The 22,888-nt window shown below is 42.3% G+C and overlaps 2 protein-coding genes across 3 annotated transcripts in view; one reads left to right on the top strand and one right to left on the bottom strand.

Moving 5' to 3' along the window:
• Nucleotides 1-218: 218 nt before the first annotated feature.
• Nucleotides 219-7,161, top strand: LOC118244794 (retinol dehydrogenase 12-like). The gene is made up of 7 exons (XM_035540018.2): nt 219-362; nt 478-596; nt 1,327-1,482; nt 2,149-2,253; nt 2,702-2,911; nt 3,736-3,925; nt 5,669-7,161. Exons 1-7 carry the CDS (start codon nt 271-273, stop codon nt 5,769-5,771), a joined length of 975 nt encoding a protein of 324 aa, XP_035395911.1. The 5' UTR covers nt 219-270; the 3' UTR covers nt 5,772-7,161.
• Nucleotides 7,162-7,989: 828 nt separating this feature from the next.
• Nucleotides 7,990-22,888, bottom strand: part of ZFYVE26 (zinc finger FYVE-type containing 26) — a 48,806-nt gene continuing 33,907 nt past the window's right edge. Inside the window, exons 31-43 of one of the 2 annotated variants that reach the window (XM_050711264.1) lie at nt 20,699-20,820; nt 20,389-20,609; nt 19,566-19,713; nt 18,263-18,472; nt 17,189-17,407; nt 16,069-16,266; nt 15,568-15,770; nt 14,635-14,776; nt 14,159-14,218; nt 12,068-12,250; nt 11,321-11,365; nt 9,516-10,292; nt 7,990-8,907 (exon numbers count right to left, since the gene is read on the bottom strand). In XM_050711264.1, the coding sequence (XP_050567221.1) occupies nt 10,083-10,292; nt 11,321-11,365; nt 12,068-12,250; nt 14,159-14,218; nt 14,635-14,776; nt 15,568-15,770; nt 16,069-16,266; nt 17,189-17,407; nt 18,263-18,472; nt 19,566-19,713; nt 20,389-20,609; nt 20,699-20,820 (1,961 nt within the window). In that variant the 3' untranslated portion in view covers nt 7,990-8,907; nt 9,516-10,082. Of the gene's footprint in view, nt 8,908-9,515; nt 10,293-11,320; nt 11,366-12,067; nt 12,251-14,158; nt 14,219-14,634; nt 14,777-15,567; nt 15,771-16,068; nt 16,267-17,188; nt 17,408-18,262; nt 18,473-19,565; nt 19,714-20,388; nt 20,610-20,698; nt 20,821-22,888 lie in introns of those variants that run through there. The other variant, XM_035540014.2, reaches the window with a different exon arrangement.

Here is a 22,888-nt window from a genome sequence, read left to right as displayed (position 1 = left end):
TCGCCGCGCCGCGTCGCCGCGGAGGTAACGGCGGGAGGCGCCGCCGCGGGCTGCTCCCTGCGGGGCCGAGCCGCTCGGAGAGCTGCGGCGGGGCTCTCGGCGGTGCTGGCGGCGGGGCGGCGGCGTTGAGACAACGGGGCGCGTCAGGCGCTGACGCGGACGGCCGCAGGGGGGCGAGGGGGCCTGGTGGCGCGCGGTGCCTGCTGGGAGTTGTAGTCATTTTGTGCGGGGCGGGGCGGAGCGGGGCGGGCAGTGCGGGCAGCGGCGGCGATGGCGGCGGTGGGGGTGAGCTACTGGGGGGCCGCGCTGGGCGCCGCCGTCGGCTTCCCGCTGCTCCTGCTGGCCGCGGCGCCCTGCATCAGGTACGGGGCCGGGTGGGCGGCGGGTGTGGCTGTCTGTCCGTCTGTCCGCCCGCCCGCCCGCGGGAGCAGCCGCTGACGGCCGCCGCGCGGTCCCTGCCTCTCTTCCCCCCCGCAGGAGGTTCGTGGCGGGCGGGCGGTGCGAGTCTGCCGCCCGGCTGGACGGGAAGGCGGCGGTCATCACCGGGGCCAACACCGGCATCGGCAAGGAGACGGCCCGGGAGCTGGCGCGGAGAGGTGAGCAGCAGCCGAGCAGCCCCCGCGGCCGGCCGCTAGGAGCGGGGTGCCCGCACTGAACGCGCGGGACCGGGAAGTTACCTCAGCCCAGCCCGAGCCGCGCTTCCCCCGGGGCTGTAGCCGCTGAAGCGCGAGCTCCCGGTCCCTCAGCCGCTGGCGCTGCCTGGGCTCTGGAAATGCGCCTTGTGACGTGAAAAGTGCCCTGCGCCGCAAGTGTCTCGGGGGGACCGGGGAAGTTCCTGGCACCGCGGCGTTCTCCTGGTCTGAAGCAGGGAAATGGCTTAGGCTCACCGCTCTGGGTTTCGCTTGCTCGCGTTTCAAGCTAATTTGGGTTAAATGCCTTTTCAGTAAGGCAGCGGACCTGCCCGTTCATAACCTGTTCAAAGTCACTCTGGCTGGAGTCCAGATATGTTCACATGCCACTGGCCTGATGTCCCCAAGGCCGATACAACCCCGTCACACCATGGCGGTGATAGGCGCACCTGACCGGGGAGAAGCGGGACAGAGGCACTTCAGATGTACATTTCCTGACCTGGAAACAGGTTTGGGCTGAACTGGAGCTAACTGCCTGCTAGAAAAGGCTTTGTGCTTGTTGCCCCCCTTGACTGACTTCAGCTCCGTATAGAAACAATACATTGTTTGTAAGCGCCATGACCGGTCAGCCTGCGTGGCATAGCCCTGAGCGTGCAGTGACATCTCAGCTTGTGTTCCTGCTTTTTTCGCCTCACAGGGGCGAGGGTGATCATCGCTTGCAGAGACACAGCGAAGGGAGAAGCTGCAGCCAGTGAAATCCGGGCAGAGACAGGGAACCCGCAGGTCGTTGTGAAAAAACTGGACTTGGCTGATACTAAGTCCATCCGGGAGTTTGCTGACAACTTTCTAGCAGGTGAGGCCTCCAGGTCCTTCTTTTCAGTGAGCATATTTTGTGGGTGACTGGTGCCTACCCTTCAGAGCTAGGGAAGGGATACAGCAGAGTGTGCCTGGCGAGCAGTATTTCCCTGCTCCGTTCCCAGAACTGCCGTTGACTTCCAGTGTGACCACGTCCATAATATTGTAGGGGTTTTAAAAGCGCAAGCTGAGGGTGTTGTGCAAGTGCTGCATGCTGTTGGTGTGACTATGAAAATATCTTCCCCTTCGTTATACGGATTTCATTTGCTGAATCTGGAATTGTTCTGTACTTGGAACTGCTGTATCTGGAACTGCGCAACAATCTCCATTCTGGGCAAAGGCAGAAAGATGAGCCTCTCCTGGAGGGCAGCTCCACTCCGCTATTGTCTGCGTGCCCAGGCAAGAAGGGGGTTCTGTGCTGGCACCAGGGGCTTTTCAGCAAATGCCAAATTCCTGACCCACATAATTCTGTACCACATTGGGCATTGTGGTTGGCAGCGGGGCCTGCCAGAGGCTGTGAATGGATTTGTGGTAGGACAGTTATCCTTATTTTATGGAGACAATGTGGCTGCAATGTAGGCATGGGTGGGGATTTTTTGGCTGACTTGTGGCTGTCTGTCTTCTGTCATTGTTTCCCTATTTAATGATGTGTTTTCTCTTGCAGAGGAGAAGGAGCTCCATATCCTCATTAATAATGCTGGGGTAATGTTATGCCCTTACTCCAAGACAGCTGATGGCTTTGAGATGCACCTGGGAGTCAATCATCTTGGTAAGGCCAGTGGAGTCATGTTTTCATTCAGTATCTGTGACAAAATGCCAGAGGGTAATTTTCCTTCCAGGTGTCCTCGTCCTTCTTTCTTGTGATGGAATGGAAGCCCAGAGGTAGAGCTCTGGAAATGGAAGCTGCTTTCCTTGGGGTTCAAGTGTTGTGAAAAAGAATAATGCAATGTATTTGCTTATCATGGACTTAATTTAAGAATCTGTAGATGTTGCCTGGGATGTTTGCAATGTATAACAGTTCCAGCTTTTTGAAGCTGAGGAGTAGAACATGATGGCCCCAGAAACCTTGAGTTGTTGATTCACTGGGTGTTTTTTTCCCCTTGGACTTGAAATGAGGAAAGCAGTAAGCTATGACGCATACGTAAGATGTTGAAAGTACTTTGAAATTCCAGGAGGGGAACCCTTTAGAGAAAGACTGAGTTTCCTCTCAACCCTAGGTCACTTTCTTTTAACCTTCCTGTTGCTGGAGCGTCTGAAGCAGTCGGCCCCGGCCCGCATAGTGAACGTGTCCTCACTGGGTCATCACGGAGGCCGAATCCGCTTCCATGACCTCAATGGTGAGAAGAGCTACAATCGTGGCCTCGCCTACTGTCACAGCAAGTTGGCCAACGTGCTTTTCACCCGGGAGCTGGCAAGGCGGCTGCAAGGTAAGTCCCAGAGGAGAGCGGAGCAGTTTTTTTCTTGGCTGTTGAGCTATGCGGGTGAGGAAGGTGGATTGCAGAAAGGTCTGGAAATTACCTGTGCAGAAATGAAACTGTTTGAGGCAGGGTCTCCGACAGTTCTTTGGAAGGATAGCTCCTATCTGTGCAGCCAGGAAACTTGAAGCACCAATTGCCTTCACAGCAACAGGACAGGGGAGTTCAGTAGCCTGGCACAGTTGAAAGGATTTAATTTTAATTTGGAGCTTGTCAAAAACTGACTGCATCCGAGCAGATAATTGTGCTATTGTACTTGTGTCAAATAGCAGTCTGCAATGGAAAAGCTAAGGCAGATGTAGCTGCTTTCAATGCTGAAGGACTGTAAAATAGAAGCGTAGGACTAGACAGTACCTCTTAAGTCACGATGTATGTCACAGCCTTGCTATTCAGTCCTTTTCATAAACTTTAGTATTTATTTTACTAAAACAAAAGCAGTGTCTTCTCTAGTAGTAGGACATTATTTAGTAGTACAGTAAGTTAAAGAAAACTAGTGCTGTCAAAGCCTGACAGGAATTGCTGCTGTTTGAGCATCCAGGCTGCTTAGCACGTTCTTTTACAGAAGACATACAAGTGACTGCAGTGTTTGGAAGGGAGTGGGGAAGTGCTCCAGCAAGCAGTAACTACTAAGAATCTCACTGCCTCTCTCTGTATCCGTGGCTGGACTCCTTTAAGTCACAGAATATTTGCAGGTAGAATTGAGGAGGGTGTTACCCTTTGTTTAAAGGCACTCTGACGCGTGCTGTTTTGTCCTGCGCTACTTTCTTTTGCCATAGGCACTAAAGTTACAGCCAATGCTCTCCACCCTGGCTCTGTCCATACTGAGCTGGTCCGGCACTCGTTAGCAATGACGTGGCTGTGGAGGATATTCTCATTCTTCTTGAAGACTCCTTGGGAAGGAGCTCAGACCAGTGTGTACTGTGCAGTAGCAGAGGAGCTAGAATCTGTGACAGGACAGTATTTCAGGTGGGTACAAGCTGATGGAATGATGTACTGTGGAAGGAAACCTTGCTGGCTTAGAAAACGAGCGTTACTGTCATTCTTCATTAAGAAGGGACTATGCAAGAGGCTGGTGTAACTCACGCCAGGAAGACTGAAGGTGACAAATACTAGAGCATTATCCCTTCCATGCCTGTTGCAATGGATATCGTGTTAGAACGGATCCCTGACCTGTGCAACACATCACACAGCAGCAGTTCCTTTAGTGCTCGGCATATTCTGTACTCGAAGTGGAGGAAAGGCTGTCACATGCTTAGAGCTCTGATCACAATCTGTCTTAAACTGGGGTAAATCACTCTGCAGCAGAACTGTGTAGTTAACGAGGTCGCCTGAGTCAAGCTTGGACAGACCAGTCTGGTTCTTTCTGTTGTCTTACTCTACTGGAGCAAAAAAGGCCTGTGCTCCCAGAGAGAGGAGAGGCTTGATGGTGCTGCACAGCTAGGAGATGAGATTTTCAGGTCCAAGTCCACATCATCCTAGAGGTGGAGACTACCCTTTGAACAGTTTCCTTCAGTTGCGTCTATCAGCTCCTCAGTGGGTATAGTGGCTGTATTTTAAAAACTTGTTGGTTTTTTCCCCACATAGATAGTATTAGAGCCTTTGCAGAGCTTTCCTTTCATGTGGTAAGTGACCAGATCACTCTCTGAAATGACTTTGATCTTCACTTGGGAGGTTGTATATCTTAATCACACTTAAATATATAAATAGATGTTTTATATTCTGGGAAAGACAGTCATACAGGGAAGATTAAGTGGAGCACTTATGTACTGGAGTACAGAAAACGTTGGTGGATTTTAAAGTCATAAACGAATGTGGTGGGAAAGGAATAGCTTTAACAATAATTCACATGCAGGCCTGGTTTTACCTTGGACTGGCCTCAAAGTCTTTCCACTTTCCAGGCAACAGAATATAAAAGATAACTATACACATTAAAAAAAGAATCTACAAGTATTCAGGAACATCAGAGACTAGGCATTTTGGGCTGTAAAAAAAACCAACACACTAGCATGGATAGAAATCTCAGATTTCATCAGATAAAATGTCATCATCTGTTCTCTTAGACTTCCGTGTGATTTGCAGCATCTAGCATTACAGATGAGAACACGTGATCCCTCTTCCAGAGGCTGTTCTGTCTGAGTGTAGGAGCTGAGAAGAAAAGAGCTGCAGTTCAGAGGACAATGGAAAAGGGGATAATGTGAACCCATACGTGGTTATTACAGTATTAGTATTCAGATGCAGCTTTGCCTTTCATGCAGTGGCAATACAGTGGGATGAATGGGAGGGAATAAATAGTTTAGAACAAAGGGCTGTTTGAGGGGCTTTTTTGTAGTTTGCTAAAAAAGGTGTTCCTGAAGAAGCTTGGTTAACATTTATAGCCCTTTTTAGTAGTACGAAGGAGAACTTACACAGAAGAGGAAAGCATATGTAGGTTTCTGTAAAGATCAAGACAGCAGACAGGGACAGACTCACTTGCCAGTTCTTGGTGCCGTAGGGAGCGATTCTTTCCTAGCCAGCTGGAAAGAAAAGCTTCTCACAGTTGCTGAGCAGGAGTGCTTGCTCATTTGCTGGATAGCTTTCCCCACCCTTCCTTCAATTGGTCTTGAAGTTAAATGGGTAAAAGCACTTCCCTCACCTTACCATAGCCACTTCACTGTGCTAATGCAGCTGAAGATCTTTGATCAAAAAAAAAAAATAATGTTTCCCTTACAGTGATTGCCGGCCAGCATATGTATCTTCATGGGGTCGGGATGATGAGACAGCAAAGAAGCTCTGGAACGTGAGTTGTGAGCTCCTTGGCATCCACTGGGACTGAGCAGCGCACGCCTCAAGCGCACACCTGGCTGAGCACAGCAATGCTGCTCCTGGGAAGAACACTGCCGAGAGAACTCAAGAATGCCGATACTTCAGCTGCCCTCACGATGGTTCTGTGGACACAATCTGATAGGAATTTCTGGAATAGCACACTTAAGGATTGAGATTAGTAAGCAACCAGTCCCCTTTTGTAGCTAAGACTTAGAGCACCAATGCAGTGAGCAACCTTTGATATCTCTCGCAACAGCCAGAGGCTGTTGTCTGTATTTAGACTAGAAATGGAGGTTACCATCTTAGGATTAGATCACCTGTATTGAAAGCTTGTGTTTTTGTTTTTTTGTTTTTTTTTCCTCCATAGTAGTAATAGTAAAAAGGTAGGATGCTAAACTTACGTTCTCTTTGACGTGGCAGAGTGCAAGTATTCAAGTTTCTGGCAGTTACATATAATGTGCTTTCAAGTACACAGAAACAGGTGCTGGCCTTTTTGTACCAAGCATTAGGTACAGATTTTAATTGGAATTAAGTACTGTTCTCTGTATTCTGTCAGAACTTGGCCTCTAGCCACTGAAATATCTTGCTCCTTGATTGCAGTAAGTTAACTGAAGGTTGGTGTATCTTTTGAGAACCCAGCTCTCAGTGCAGCTGACTGGGAGGTTAAAAGCTGCAGGAAGGCTGCAGTTGTGCATTGACAAGTTACGTTATTCAAAACAATTAACAGCTCTGCTTTGAAACACTGAACAGAGATGGTATAAGAGTTGTCACAAAAGCCTGAGCTGTGCTCTAAATGATTTACAAACCTAGGAAAAAGCAGAATTAATAACAAAAAATCAACTGAGGTGAGAAAGAAATGATTTTTTTGAGACTTTAACATTGCTTTAACAGTAAACTACCTTGAGCTGAATAGCTGAAGCAGAGACCTATCTTAATATTATGGTCAATGTAGTTACAGGACAAGAATAAGACTTGCACTGAAACCCCTATGTTTGTTTGCCTAGCAGTTACGAGATTTGGCTAACCACAACTGCCAGCCTGACATGGCACCATGCAGCCTGCATGTTCAGGAGGCAGCTCAGTCAATCCAGATACCCATGAGACTGCTGTCTTGGGAGTCTAATGCAAATTGCTATAATGGGACCCATGATCGGAGATTATTTCTGAAAGAGTTAAGCAGCTAGAAAACAAGTGCCACAGCTTATAAGATTATCTTCTGCTTCTGAAAAAATCCAGAAGTGTTTGGACCTGTGTATGAACATTCCTCTGAACAACTGCCAGTTTTGGAAAGCAAATGCTAATTTTATGATTAATGCTGTCTAGAAGCTATCCATGCAGATTAGTCCTGTGCTACCTCTGAGCAATACTAAATAAAGCCATCTTCTTTTTCAGCAAGAGAACATGTATCTTCCTTCAGAAATGTTGCAGCAGTTTAGCTGGTGTTGGTGACGACTGTACCTGCCCGACTAACTTAGAAAGCTCAGTTTGGGTTACATCATGAAGTCCCTTTGCCTTTCTCCCAGTCACTTGACCTTTTTTCCTCCGACAACTACAATGTAGCAGTGGCATGTTATCTACCATTGCAAGCTTGGGTTGCTTTCTCTGTGGGAGTCTCCAATCTTGAAAGTAGCTTTCAGGATAAACAGGAAAAAAAGTGCAGAAAGCCTGTCTAGGCCATATATTTTTCCCTTGCAGGTCAGTGCTCTTCTTAAAGAAGTCAGATTGTGGGTAGATTCAATGTAAGACATGCAACTATATATTACATAGAGTGTCTGTCTCTTTCTCTGTCTGACCTTGGGCAAGTCACTTACACCTTCTAGGTTGATCTGTAAAATGAGATCTTAAGCTCATTTAGCTGCCTTAAAGGGAGCATTGTAAGAGAGAGTTACATTACCGTGCAAAGCTCTCTGAGGAGGATTACTAGTCTGTGAGAGTGCATGTATAAGCTGAACTAGCTACTGGCACGACCTCTGAAGAGGTGATATTCCAGTTGCTCTAAATATTGAGAACATCACAGCAAAGAGATTTTTGCATGACAAAACAATTCTTCCCCTTCTAGTTTATCTGCTGAGCATAGCCAAAAGCAAAATACAGATCTAGAACAAGAGTCCCAGCTACGCTGAGATAAAAAACAAACAGAAGATATATTGAAACCTTCAGTCAGAACACTTTATTCTGTTTTTTTTTTCCCATTGTAAACAATCCTTGGTCATTAATATAGAAAGTTTAAATGGCAGTACTCAATTCATTTCTGAAGCTCAAAAATTCAAAGCCTCCTGATAATTGCACTATTCATGACACAAGGCAGTTGGTCAGGATCAAAATTCCAGTTCCAGTGAAAGATAGATCCCTACAATTCCAGGTTAAGAACATCAAATTACAACAAACACTGTATAAAGTGCATAAGGTACAGTGCAAAGAGGTCAAGGAGAAAGGCAGGTATAGAACTGACTGGTCTGCGTGAAAAACTCCACTCTGTGCTCTATGCAGCTGTAAAGAACTTGAGCAGAAGTGTAGGTGTTACAGGAAAGCACATCTACCGTAGAACCTCCCCCCCTAGTTATTCAGAAGTGAGTTAGAAGTCATCAAAGAGATAGATAGTGTCACGTTTTAGGATTAGCCTAACAGCTCTAAGCTGATGGCAAGCTAGGTCAGTTTGGCCAAGAAAACAAAAGCAGCTGTCATTAGTACTGCTCACTAATGAGATTGTGCAAATCCGTGATTGGGAGATTCTGAAATCTAAATGTGGTTAGTGTCAGTGGAGCACAGCTCCTGAAACACCCAAAGGAGATAGAGCAAGTCCCTTTTCAATGCTATGGAAGCCGATTCCGTCACTGCAGTGAGTTCGGGGGTAGTACAAAACAGTCTCAATTGTTTTATGTACTAAAAGTTATATTGCAGTTATGTTACACTTCAGAAATACTGTTGTTTCTTTTGCAGAAAGTAAAAAAAACTAACCAATCTCACAAAAAAGTGAACTAGTTTTCCCACCTCTCATGCTGAAGTACATGCTACTGGCAAACAAACTCTCGTGGCCACGTTGTGTGTTGCTTCTTTTAGAAGGTCCTACTGCTGTCTACCTTTCTTCTGCTCATTTCTCATGTCCCACTCATGGTTGCAGAGAGGCAGCTGCTTCTTTATGCATCCTTCAACACAGAAATTACACAAAGATATCTGCTCTTTCATGAAACCAATTAACCCTAAGAATTCCATTCTGTTTCTAGTCACAGTAAGCCCCATCCACACAGACAAATTCTGCGCAGAAGCTACTGTCCCGTTCCTTGCACTACAGAATACTGTCTTTTCACATACCCTAACGCACTCCAGAGCAAAGCCTGGCATGATAATCTATACAGTATGTCCACTTAATACAAATTCAGACTAGCGTTCTGTTGTACCTATCAGGGACAGGTTATATTCCTAAGAAACAAAAACAAAAAAATCCCTGTGTGATAGGAATACAGAGTGCCTGCTGAACTTTACCACAGCTCTATCTTTCCGTATTTCCTGCCACACCTGAAATTTACTGGCATCTGCTCAGTGATAAAGCTGCATCACAACACTTCATTGGATATTACCATAGCAAAGAAAGAGGTAGGTAATTAAAAAAAAAATTAAAGGATTTTCCATTTGTAGTCCCTTTGCTGGATATGCCCTTTATAATTTCATCCATCTAGTAAGGACTCAATTGCCCTACGTACATCAGCCAGTGCAAGTGGTCAGCAGAAACCTGCCATGAAGAATCAGTTCATACTTTTTCAAATGAACTACAGAAATTGAGCACACTGCACTGGGGGGACGAGGGGGAGGGAAGGTAGCAATAATTTTTTTATAGAGGCTTTAAAAACAATCATCTCTGAATTTCAGTCTTTGTAAAAGAGCTCTCCAATCTTGAAAAATTTTACAGGAAACCCACAATCAAAGTTTTATACTTTAGGCTACATTGAGCTGGTGAGATTTTTCTCTCCTCTCTATACAGGTTTTCTGGATTAGAAATAAAATACATGCAATAAAGGTCAGTGCATTTCTAAAAAACACAAGTGCTCTCTTCCATAAACCTAAAATCTTGCTTGTTCAGTTTGCAAATGCCACCCTCCCACCCCCCCAATCAAAGAAATACCCAAAAAACACCCTGAGGTAGTCACTGTCAAAATACTGGCACTTGTAATTTAGTTCCCTTCCTTCCAACCAGAGGCACATTAGCAGCTTCCATTTGCCACCAACACAAGTCAGGAGACTTCCCTTTTACCAAGAGACTGGTGGACTGCATGCCTTTAAGCTGTCTTGAAGTCTTCCCCTTCTGCATGATGGCGAACGTCAATTACTTCCTACTGCCCTGGGCAAGGCGATTTCTCATTTTGGGCTGGTGCACGGCAAGCCACTGGGTACAGATAGCCTGCACAACATCTTCTCCACTGTTCTCAGCCAGCTGGCGCACATGCTGGACTAGCTGCACTGCTCTGGTCTTCTCCTGTCTCACCGAGACCAGATAGGCAGAACGCAACTTGTTGCACATCAGGTACGCTTGGATCTGAAGCAGAAAAGGCAGGCAGAACTCAGTGAGAAAACTATGGCAAGCTAACGCAACGAGCTTAAGCCAGGATTCACTGGAATTATCTAGCTCAGAAGCTTCTTGTACAAGGCAGTAGCAGCATGTTATGAAACAGAGTATTGCACAGAGCAGATCCCAGTGTGAAAGATGAATAGACAAGTATTTTGCTCAGTTTGTCTCCTATGGAAACTCCTTTACAGTCTCACCATGAAATCAACATTAATAATCCTATTTTGTGCATTAAGTTACCATATCCCCATGACAAAGATTAGAAAAGTCATTTTCTTGTACTGCTCTTCTATGGTTCTTGTAGAAGAGCTAATACATTTCAGTAATAAATCTTGCATAAAAGGCAGATCTAAAAGCCCATTTTTCAATCCACATAAAACACCGAGTTTGTCAGTTGGAGCAAGACAGAGAAGAGTCACAAATTTTTAGATTTCACTCCTAGTTATGGCCCTCAGGATCTATGACAGTCTGCAACTCTGAACCACAGTCTCTTCATCTACAAACATGCATCCAGAGTTCGCAGAGCGTGACTCTCCGGGGGCCTGGCAGGCTGGTATTTAAGCTAACAAAAACCAAGTAGTTCAGGCCTCATTTCCTCTAAGAGGAAAAGTGTATAACAGAATTGGAGAAATTTTATTAACTCCCAATCACAATAAAAACAATATAATCCTGAAAGAATGATAAGCTGAAATGGCCACCTTAGAGGTATCTCTGAAATACTTTTCTTCCCACTATTACAAATGCCTAGCTCTCACTCCAAGGACTGTCAATGAATCAATAAGGATAACATCAATCCATATCTTCATCTCACAGCTCTACACTCAATCACCACAGCCTTAACCAACTCACTGATTTCTACAATCTAGGCAGTGGCCATCAAAACCTTGACTTGGGTGAGGATGAGAGAGAAGATGCTGGAAGAGAGCACAATGCCTTCAGACCAAGACTGGGCTGTTCAGCTCCTGCTAAAGGAGTTCCTTTACTGTGCTTATACATACCTTGTTTTCATCACTGTCCATATCCTGGATCAGATTATCAAGATCCTGTATCCAAAGAAGGGAAAAGGTGTTCACATTCAGAATGACTACCGTTTGCAAACCTTTACTCCTTCAGGGACCAAACCTCTGCCTAGAAGAAGGGCTGCTGAGATCACAGCTAGATGTTTACACGACACCAACCACCACTACCATACACACAGAAAATACAAAGTCCAATTCCTCCTATTACCACAGCTTTCTTCTACCTGCCTTGTCTGTGGGGTATCCCTAGAGAACACTATGAGGTCAATCTCTTGTCCTCTATCAAGTTCTATTAGTCAGGCTAGAGGACATCTGCTTTCTTCACAAGGATGGAAAAGACACTTTGGTAGGTAAAGGGAATTTTAAAGTTGTTTCCAGTGGAGGCAGCAGGTCTATCTCCACATATCCTCTGCGTTAGCCAGGGAAATTTCACTGAAGGGAACACCTCCCACCCCAGTCAGGGGCATTTAGCAGGTCCTGTCAGGAAAAGATTCAGTCCCTGCCGTGGGTACTCATTTGGGAAGTGCAGGGTAGGCTATCATCTCCTCTCAAAGGAGCTAGCTTAAGGAAGGAAAATACACACTCCCACCTTTAAACAATGCATGCAGTACAGAGCCAGAATGTTTGAAGATACTACTAGAAGAGCAGCACAGGATGGTCTCTCTGTAGCCTGTACTGTATTTACCCGCATTACTTCAAAAAGGACATGATGCAGAATAGAATTACCTCAGCAGGTATGTTCTTGAATTCATTTAGACAGTTTAAGATAATGTTATCCCCATCATTTTTGGCTGCCACTCCAGACTCACTGACACACTTGAGGAGCTGCCGGATCTCACTGTACTTTTGCTGCTTCACCAGCTGCTTGGCCACTTTGCTGTACACTTCTGTAGCCTCCAGCTGGAAGTCCTAGAGGTAGGTGAACACCAGAGCAACACGTTAAACATTCTCAGCAGGTTTTCTCAGAGGGACTCTACACAATATCATATCATACCATAAATATCACACTATGCTCTTAAAAAGTGAAAACTGTTTTGGTTGGTTCTGAGTTTCCAGTCACCACTGCCCAGGACTGGCTCAAAGCTTCTTCATAATCAGACCGGTAAATTTCAGTTTTGCTCAAAAACAAGGACATTGTCACCTTCTTTTCCAGGGTGACAAAAGTAAATTTTACTGCTTCTGACAGAACATCTTTCCTAGTCCCAACCCACTGCTACCTCACTTAGCAGGCTCCCATTATAATCCTGTCCAGCAGACACCACTTGTGTACCCTGGAAAATAAGAGGTATCTGATCATGATATACCTCCCATATGAAGAAAGATAAAAGATGCAGACTGATCCTGCCATGAATAAGGCAAGGAATTAAAAAAAAAGGAAACAGAAGTGATGCTTGGCAGTTGGACTTGTTGCTCCCTTTTTACTGGGAGGTAGTGACTACTGTTGCTGTTAAGTGCTACTTTTCCCACTCCAAACAAGTGCTCTGCCTTGTACATCCTGACCCAAAGGAAGAAGCAGGGTCTGACATATGCATCAGTCACAAATGTACCAGGCAGCAGGGTCACAGATACTCCTTCACTGTGCCACCTCTGTCCAGAAAATGCCCTGCTATATCCTCTCTCCCATATGGGAGGCAACTGCAACACCACACTGCACAAAGCAATGTCCTTTAGCAACTCCCAACATATGGATGAGGAACACACAGAAAAGTTTGGAGGCTAATGTGCTACGCTAGCTTGTAAGCACCTCAGCTCCTGCCCAGACATGAAGAGGATGAGGTCTCCAGAGACAGTTTTCAGTTATTTAGCTTTGCTCTCTCAGTTAGGAGAACAGTGCAGAGATACTTATGTATCTGGTATATGTGCGCGGCTGTCACAAACCACAGAGAGCTGCCATGTCAGAGCTCTACTCACATCACCGATAGTGGTTTGCCGGCACTGAGTCACTAAACAAGGTGCAAGGCAAAAGAAAAGCTCCACATAATTCATTTGTAAGAGACAATTAGTCTGGAGGTGTCCTGCTGAAGCTCAAACTTACTTCAAACTTACTTCAAACTTACTTCAAACTTACTTCAAACTTACTTCAAACTTACTTCAAACTTACTTCAAACTTACTTCAAACTTACTTCAAACTTACTTCAAACTTACTTCAAACTTACTTCAAACTTACTTCAAACTTACTTCAAACTTACTTCAAACTTACTTCAAACTTACTTCAAACTTACTTCAAACTTACTTCAAACTTACTTCAAACTTACTTCAAACTTACTTCAAACTTACTTCAAACTTACTTCAAACTTACTTCAAACTTACTTCAAACTTACTTCAAACTTACTTCAAACTTACTTCAAACTTACTTCAAACTTACTTCAAACTTACTTCAAACTTACTTCAAACTTACTTCAAACTTACTTCAAACTTACTTCAAACTTACTTCAAACTTACTTCAAACTTACTTCAAACTTACTTCAAACTTACTTCAAACTTACTTCAAACTTACTTCAAACTTACTTCAAACTTACTTCAAACTTACTTCAAACTTACTTCAAACTTACTTCAAACTTACTTCAAACTTACTTCAAACTTACTTCAAACTTACTTCAAACTTACTTCAAACTTACTTCAAACTTACTTCAAACTTACTTCAAACTTACTTCAAACTTCTGAATGTTTAAGACTTGAACAAGTGACTTCTCTGATAAGAGATTTTCCATTTTGTGGATTAAAAGACCTTCGGCAGAAGTCTTTTGCTTAAAGAACTGCTCTTTGCAGTAGGTTCTTTGGTAATAGTAGTAGTAGTTCTACCAGTTTTTTCCATACCTGAAGGACTCTGAAGGCAATCCCAAATCCCTCCTCAATGTTTTTGCCTTCCAACATGACCTGAAAAGAGAGGCATCAGACGAGTTTGAGGATGCACATTCCCTTTTTGTGACCTATCGTTAAATAATAATGCTTGCATTTCTAGATTTTGCCTAGAGTCCAGAAGACACCACATTACTTCAACAGAAAACAACGCCATCCAACAAGAAGTAGAGCAAATACGGGGTCTGTTGTCACATTGATTCACTATGGAACACTGGGTAAGCATTTTGAGCACAGAAGCTCCAGGTTCTTAGGTGTTCTCTGCTACTTTGAGGAGAAAACATTACTTTTTCATTAACTGTAGGTTGTATACATGCACATATAACTTGCCCATGAATACTACCAGATGTTGCTCCAACCATCAAATGTTTCAACCTCTATATCACATTAGTATTGCTGATAAAAAAAGCTGTGTTTTAAACAGCAGTAAGTACCTTGCAAGCAACATCCATTTTCATGCTATTGTTTCCGAAGAGTGTGGGCAGGGAGGGACCTGTCATTTGAGAGGTTCCTGAGATCTCACATCGATGCAAGAACTTAGTTACTTCCATCTGCAGATCAACTGTATTGATGTGCCTAGGCAGGAAAAAAAAAAACTCACTTCATTTTGAAATAGAGAAAGTGTCAATTACTGTTCATGTAAACTTACTACTTCCTTGAATATATTTCATAATGACATGTATTTCCAAACAGTAATTATTTTAGTTACTATTGGACTGTTTTTCATGTAGCCAAATCTACAGCAATGAGGTTCTTTTTAGATTTGTGCACTCAGCAAATGAAAGCTGCAGGTAAGCCTTATTTGCATTGTTCTAAAGAGTGATCCAGAAAATCTGAATCCCAAACAAGTATCTGCTCTCTCTTTTTGACCTCTTTATACCCACTCCCCCCCAACTTTAAGCTTAGTGTCTAGCCTTAAAAATATGAAAGAAAAAAAAACTAAGAAAATCAAGATATAAAAGCCCAAGTACAAAAGATATATGGCTAAATTTACACTTTCATTTTTTGAACATAAGGAATCAGTTAATACTGAAGCTTGTAACTTGTATACAGCTGAATTAAAATTCAAACAAATATAGCCAGCTAAATATAACTGTGTATGCATGGAATGTTTTTTTTGTTTGATTTCTTTTTTTAAATTGAAGAAAGGTAGATGATAGACTAGATTATTTAGTGAAAATAATTGCTCATCTTCTGGGTAGCTGGGGAAAAAAGTAATGGGAATCCTATACTTGCAACTAGCTAGTCAGATCTTGGTCAGGCCCACCTAGCATGTGTTAGCTAAATTCAGCCCAAACACAACTATTAAGAAAAGACAAAGCCAGAATTTCCTGTTTCCCATAACTTAGCTTGTTGTTTATATATACCTCGACACATCTGTAGCAGACATTTTCTTCCGAAAAGTGTATACCATTTTCTTCCTTCCTGAACTTCTTGAGACCTCCTGCAGGTAGACTTTGAGATGGTCCTTAATCTTTACAAGCCACGTTTGTTTGCCTCCCAGTTCAGTGTATGATTTTGCTCCATGAGTGAAAAATCTAATGCAGGTCATAGCAGCACGAACATGATCCTAGAAGAAATATATCGAACACTAAGATGGATCAGAGTAAACCACCTTCTCTAATCCTTGTCTCTATGAAGTGTTCACACAAAGCAGGCAATGCTCTGTTTTCTTTAAAGCAATAGTTAAGCTACTGCAATGTGCCAGATCCATCACAGAAACACACACCAGGTCAGCTGCAGTCAGTCCAGGCCTTCCATCTGTTTTTCAGGATTGGAAAGTAGCAAAAATATACTTGTCCACCATGCAGATTTACAGCAAAATAAATAACCCAAAGCCTGACAGCATTCAACATTTCTCATCTTACCTTCATGAACTGTTGTAGCTCATACAGAATGTGGTAGTAGTTCTTTCTCTGCAAGTATTTGCAGGTCGCAATCAAGTAGATACCCCAGCTCTCCAATCCTGGATCAATGGTTTCCAGCAAGTTCTCCAACATATGCAGTTTTCCACTTTCATAGCTTGGAATGAAGATCCCTTCAATGAACACTTCTGATGGGGATTCCTACACAAACACCAGAAAAGTAGCCTGAAGCAAAGCAGCTGTGGCATGTAGATTTTCCTTATATAAGAGCAGTATCGAGTGACAGAGATCATAGAATTGACAGATAATTTAGTTGGAAGGAATCTCTGGAGGTCATGTGGTTCAAACCCTCACTCAAAGAGTGACCTCTCTAGATCTACCCAGTCACATTCTGAGTACTACCAAGCAGGGTGATTCAACAGCCTCTCTGGGACCTAGTTCCCAGCCTAAACATCCTCACGTCAATGCAAAACAAAACAAAACACATTTTCCTTATATTCAGCTGGAACTTCCCTTGCTCCAAATTGCATCCATTGTCTCTTTCATTGTGCACGTAAAATAAGCCTGAATCCATTCTGTCCATAATCACCCACTCAGTAATTGAAATCAGCACACAGGTCTTCCCTTGCCTGCTCTCTCTTTCAAACTGAAAAAACACTCCTCGTCACCTTCCTCATACATCATGTGCTTAAGGCCCCTGTGATGAACTGTCTAAAGTTATCACCGTGTTGGAATTCAAAAATCTTCTTTCTCTCTGTATTAGCAACTGGTGCAGATTTTCAGCTTTATAGTAAAAAGACAAAGCAGTGTTGATACAGTGGCTCTACAAAAAAAAAAGAAAACAACTTTTTCCTTTTCTCTAGAAGCCACTGTTTCAGCACAATGAGGAAGAGAGATTAAACACAAGATGTAAAGATCAACATTATTTTCCCATGTCACTGAATTCTTGTCAGTCACTGGACAGTCTGTGTGATAATGTTCAGGACACTGAAAAACTACTGTGCAGAAAAACATGCTCTCTAGAATGCTCTATGATGCTCATTACCATCTTGACTGGCCTTGAAGTCCTCTTAAGCTGCTTTTCAAAATTTAATTTTAAGTGACAGCAAACTGGATTACTCACCTTATTTAACAAGTGAAGCAGTGCTTCTCTCATACAGTCATGTCTCATGTAAAAGCTTATTATTGCCAGATTAGTGCCATAACTATGTAAATAGAACAAGCACTCCTGATAGTAGCTGTTGTGTTGAACCTTCCCCTCACACATCATCTCCAGAGAGAGACTTCTTGTTCTCAGCGTTGCTTCAAGTTCCCTCAATGTGGCAAAGTAATCATCATCCTGCTGTTAAAACAAAATCAGTGATAGGTGATGGCTAAGAAGAGAACCTTCTTTTCAATTAGACCTTGTCACCCAGCCCTGAAGCTTTTTCGTTCTTGTTTTGAAAATGGTCATCGCTTTGGAGGGGTTAGTCTCCAGGAATGCTTTTTATAAAAATTAGATTGAAGCTGTGCTATCAGAGACATTGAATGTTCTCATGACTAACACAGCTCTGTTTTCAGGGACAGATGGGAGGCTTGTTTATTAAACAAAACACTCCAGCAGCTACTTCAATAACCTAATTCAAGCAGACTTTTTTATTCTCCTGGAATACTTTCCTAAGAGGTCTTTCACCATTATGATTTTGTATTTACTTAGTACTAAGAGTCTTTTTTTTGTATACCTAATCAGAACTTCCAGAGATAACCCCAAACCATGTAGTAGTGTTTACAGCCAAGGGAAAAATTGTGAGATCACATTTTTAACCTCAGCTTTGAATATGTGCTAAGTTACTAGAGTTTTGATAGACAAATTACATCACTGCAACACCACAACATATTGTTGGGATGGAGTTTACTTTCCTCAGACTGCAGTAATAACACGTTAACCACTACAGCTTCTTTCCCATCCACTGACCATGCCCCAAATTGCTATTAAAAACAAACAAAAAACAACACTATGATCTGGTACTCAGCCACCAATTCACTGTGAGGAAGCAGCTAGTGAACTTCTCAACAATATTCAGTTTGCAATACACAATCATGACAAAAGAAGAAACCTGATACCTGATATTGTATCCTGCATTGCTATAAGATCTTATAGCATCAATACTTGGCTTTGCCATAGCCTTTCACAGTAGGCAGAATAGAAGACCCTTACCGCAATGAGTACGGGCTTCACTGTGGACTCCAGGTATTGTATCACATCCTGGACAAGCCTTGAACCATGGTTCAGCTGGTTTAGATCCACAGGTGGCTTTAAACACCGGTTAAACTTCTCTCTTGCTGAGCTTAAATTTCCAGCTTTAAGACAAGCCATGCCCCAGGCATGCCATGCTCCACTTGGATCCAAGCCAGACTTTGTAGAAACCTAAATTCAAAATAATTTGGTAATATTGCAATACAGTCCCAATACAGAAAATAGGAAAGCTAGCTTATTGGAGACTGTGACCTTTCACTTCCTGAACTGCATTTCCCATTAAAACAAACAAAAAATGACATGCTGATTATTTGTAGGTTACTGGCACAAAGTGCCAGCTACTGAAACACCCACGATTTCCAAATCAATGTTTTTATTGCACACGTTTAGGCAGTCACATATCTGGGAAATTTCAATTCAGCAGTTTTAAGCCTTACAAAAAAATCTGTTCCTGATGTGAAAATGTCGTAAGGCAAATGATTTTTACATAGTAAAGTTAATTGGGTTTGTGGTTTAAAAAACAAAACAATAGCAAATGCCCCATGAACTGCCAAGATTTTTTTTTACTTCATAAAACTCTGCTGATCAAATTTATTCCTGATTTTCTTTAGTCTATCACCTGCCTTTAAACATGAACCCTTTTTATTCAAATATGTTATTTATTTCTGCTGCTTGTTACCCTTAAAAATCCTAATATGTTTTGCAGCGTCATAATCCTCTTCCTACAAATTGCAATGCCATAAACAGAGGCTTGTGAAATACTAGGAGCAGGAACAGGATGGAAGATAAACCACATGAGCTCTGACAGACAGATTTGCCACCATTGCTCTTTTTCAAGTAAATGCTTACTAAAGTTGCCTTATTAAAATCTTCTGTGATATTACGGACAAATAAAACCAAACATACAAGCTTCAGACAAAATCCTGCCACAAAGTATGCCTCAGCCCTTCTGCTGGATGTAACATTCTTTCACATAATGACTGTCTGGCAGTTAGTCTATCCCCATTTTAATTGTACCAGAAAACAAGGCCCCTGTCCTTCCTTTTAGCAGATTGCTCCACAGCAGAATACATCTTCCTTCTCAGAAGCTTTTTTTTCCCCCAATGTTCAGATAAGATTGTTTTCATTGTTTAAAAACTTATTCCCAGTTTGTAACAGTTTAAATATTGTCCATTTCACACATCACATCCATTTAAACTCAAGAGAGAGAAAAACAAAAACCACCACAGAAAGATTAACATTCACATCCTTCTATTGTCATTACCTCTATAGCTAGTTGATAGTACTCTGCTTCCAAAAGCCGATTTCTTAATCTTGTTACTGCTGCAGGGAGAAGAATCTGATCCAAAGATGGTACTGGACGGTAGGCAGCAGCAACCAAAATATTCAACACATCCACTTTGCTGATATAGCTAGGAGAAAACAAAGAGGTTAAACAAATTCATACACTTCCACTATTATCACACACACTAAGAATCTTAAAAAAAACTTTATGTCCAAGACAACTCTTAGAACAGTGGTTCCTAACTCACCAGTACACCAGGTTTCTCTATCTGTTCTACTATCTTACTGAGGCTACTCTTTTTTCTTCCCAACATTCAATGGAGTACTGGCAGATGCTGGCTGCAGACACCAACTAAAGTTACAGAATCAAAATAGTATGTTTGAAATTTATACACTGCTCCTGCCACTTAAAGCCCTGAGGACAAAGTCTGAAGAAAGAGTAATATGCTGGTTCTCAGGAAGTACAGGTTTAAAATCCTATATTGGAATACACACTGAAAGCAAAAAAAAAAACCAACCAAAACAACAACAACAAAAAAACCCACCACAACAGTAGAAGTAAAATATTTACTTCAATTATTGTGAATTATTTCTCCTACTCTAAGAATTTTCTCAGTAATTATTACATAGTCATATTAGTCGAATTTCTATCACTTGAGCTCTTATACTATTCTTAAACAGGAAGAGAATTTCATAGTGTAAGATGTCCACAGCACAATCACAAAGCAACCCTCCCGCCCTCCAACTCCCTAGTGGAGATAATGATCTTGACAATACATCCTAGCGAATATCTGATAAATCACCTGTCACAGAGCGCTAGATCTTGGCTCCTTCCAGCTTTTACAAACATCATTTTGGCACTGAAGAGTAACTGTTTCATGATGTCCATAAGGAGTCCAGCATCTACCTCAGGATTAGTGAGCCCTTGGGACAATTTGCAGCAGTGCTCTATCAGCTGGTGGCCACACGCTATACTGTTGCTGTGCAGGCTAAGGATGGCAATACACAAGGAAGAGCTGGGAGCCTGACAAATTGAGGAAAGACACAAACATGAATATTGAGGTACTTCTCCAGGGAACTGCTTATACTGGACTCTCTTTCTCCGGATCTCACCTGTTCATAATAAAATTCACTGCGCACAATTTCATTCTCCTCTTCATTCAGGGAAAAAATCCATTCAAGCTCAGTTGCCTTGGGTATTCGCACCACTGTGGAATACTCATTATCAGGAGCTTCTGCAGCCAGGAAGGAAAGAACAGGTAGAATCATTGTGCAAGTAGCAACAAACCTGGCTAAAGACGCATGATGCAGAGCAGTCCCACAGTCTTAAAAGAATCATCTGTGACGCTTTCATTGTACCAATTCCTGTCAGTATCATTTGTCTAGTACACACGTTAAAGAAACATTTCCATTCCTCAGCAGGCTACCAAACAGTACCTAAACTCACTCTATCATCAACATCCTTTCACCAAAACCTGGATCCAGTAACACGTCTTCAAATAGTTAACCAATCTTTATCCTACAGGACATCAAACAAAGCAACCTTTCCTCTTTCGCCTTCTCTCAGATGAGGTATTAAACATTTCTGATCAGGAGGGAAATAGCAATATGTGACCTATAGGTTACAGCTAACAAGGGAAACTGAAGAACCAGTTGCAAGAGAAAAGCCAAGTTTACTTATCTGCCTGTATCTTCTTTTGAGAATTCAAGTTATTTGAACATACTGTCCAGCAACTTTAGGATAAGACATTGAAAAGACGAGCTAACTTGTGCGTTAAGTTTTCTTACAAAGTAGTATGGCAGAAAATTAGTTTTAATCAAAAGATTCAACATAAGACACTTCTGTGGAAAGACTTTCTGTGCGCCAGATTATCGAAATTTGTTTCGAAATTAGTAACCCAGACACTGTAGTACAGTAGTACCATTTGTCATCTTGTACCTGATACTGAACAAAAGATTATTTAAATAAATATCTTCTTGGTAAATAAAATAAAGTAAAAATAAAGTAAAAATAAGTAAAATAAATATCTATAAATAAATATATTCTTGGTTCTACTTTGAAACTGAGCTAAGAATTATTCCAGAAAACTGAGATTAGCTACAGGTCAAATCACGTCTGAAAATACACAAGCACAGCATGCTCAGGTTTCTGATTGTGGTTCCTGGCAGAGAAACAATGGACATTCATACAACATTGAAAAACAGAGAACAAAGCTAATTTGCCACCTGTATGCCTGATCAACTACTTCTCCCTGAAAAAGCTTAAAAGTTTTAAAAAACAAAACCAAGACAAATTAAAAAAACACTAAAAAACTCACTGTTCTAGAGCTCACAGAATTGTTAGAGTGGTGAATAATTCTAAAACTGTAGTGTGAACTAAAAAAAGAAAAAAGCTATTTCTAAATTGAAACGGAGAGTGGAATAATTAAAACAAACCAGGTCTGAAAACATTTGGTAAGATGTATTCACAGTTCCAACAGAAAAGCTAGGAAAACAGCCCGATAAAACACTTTCCCTCTAACATGTTCTGATTCACTCATTCTGACTGAATGATATGGGCCCGGTGATAGGTAGGAATGCTGGAATCAAAGCAAGAAGCAATGGGAGCAGCCATAAAGGCAACCTTGGTATAATGGAAAAAATACTGACAGGAGATGATGTCTGCTGAAATACTGACAGAAGAAAATGCCTGCCAGTCTGGGAACTGCTAGCCTAGGAACCCAGAGCATCCCTAAGAAGTGAAGCTGGCATACTTGAAGTGCAGCTGAGTAGAGAACCACAGACATTCTGAGATATCCTCAATAAATGCAAAAAGAAGAAACTGCAACAACGAACTTATCTGGAAAGGTGGAAAACAGACTGAGAAAGTAGGAAACAGCAACAGCTGTTGGCTGCTGTAGCTGGAAAAACAGGAAAACCATTTGGGAAAGTAAATATTGTTCTGAGAACGTAGAAACCATCATCATCTATTAGCTATCCCAGGTAAAAAACAGAAATTAGCAACATCTACAGGGTGATCCAGGCAGTGATATCCCCTTATGTCTCTAGTGATAAAAAAATTACTTGCTTTCTACCCACAATAGAGCTTCTCTCTGAGAACTTGCCCTTGATGAACTTCTCTACATGGGATCTGGACAGATCTGACCCTTGCCAGGCACATGTGGCTGACTCCATGACAGAGATCATCTTTGAAGTGAGACATGGTCCATCACTGACTGGCCTCACTCCTGGAAGTAGCTTGGGGAGTGCCATACCAGGTACACTTGGAAATATTTATGTATAATATATATCTGTACATATATA

The sequence above is a fragment of the Cygnus atratus genome, chromosome 5, assembly GCF_013377495.2.
Source record: "Cygnus atratus isolate AKBS03 ecotype Queensland, Australia chromosome 5, CAtr_DNAZoo_HiC_assembly, whole genome shotgun sequence".
In the NCBI taxonomy this organism is placed as follows: Eukaryota; Metazoa; Chordata; class Aves; order Anseriformes; family Anatidae; genus Cygnus; species Cygnus atratus.
The sequence above is the reverse complement of the archived record's forward strand: the minus strand, read 5'-3'. Positions and strand labels throughout refer to the sequence as shown.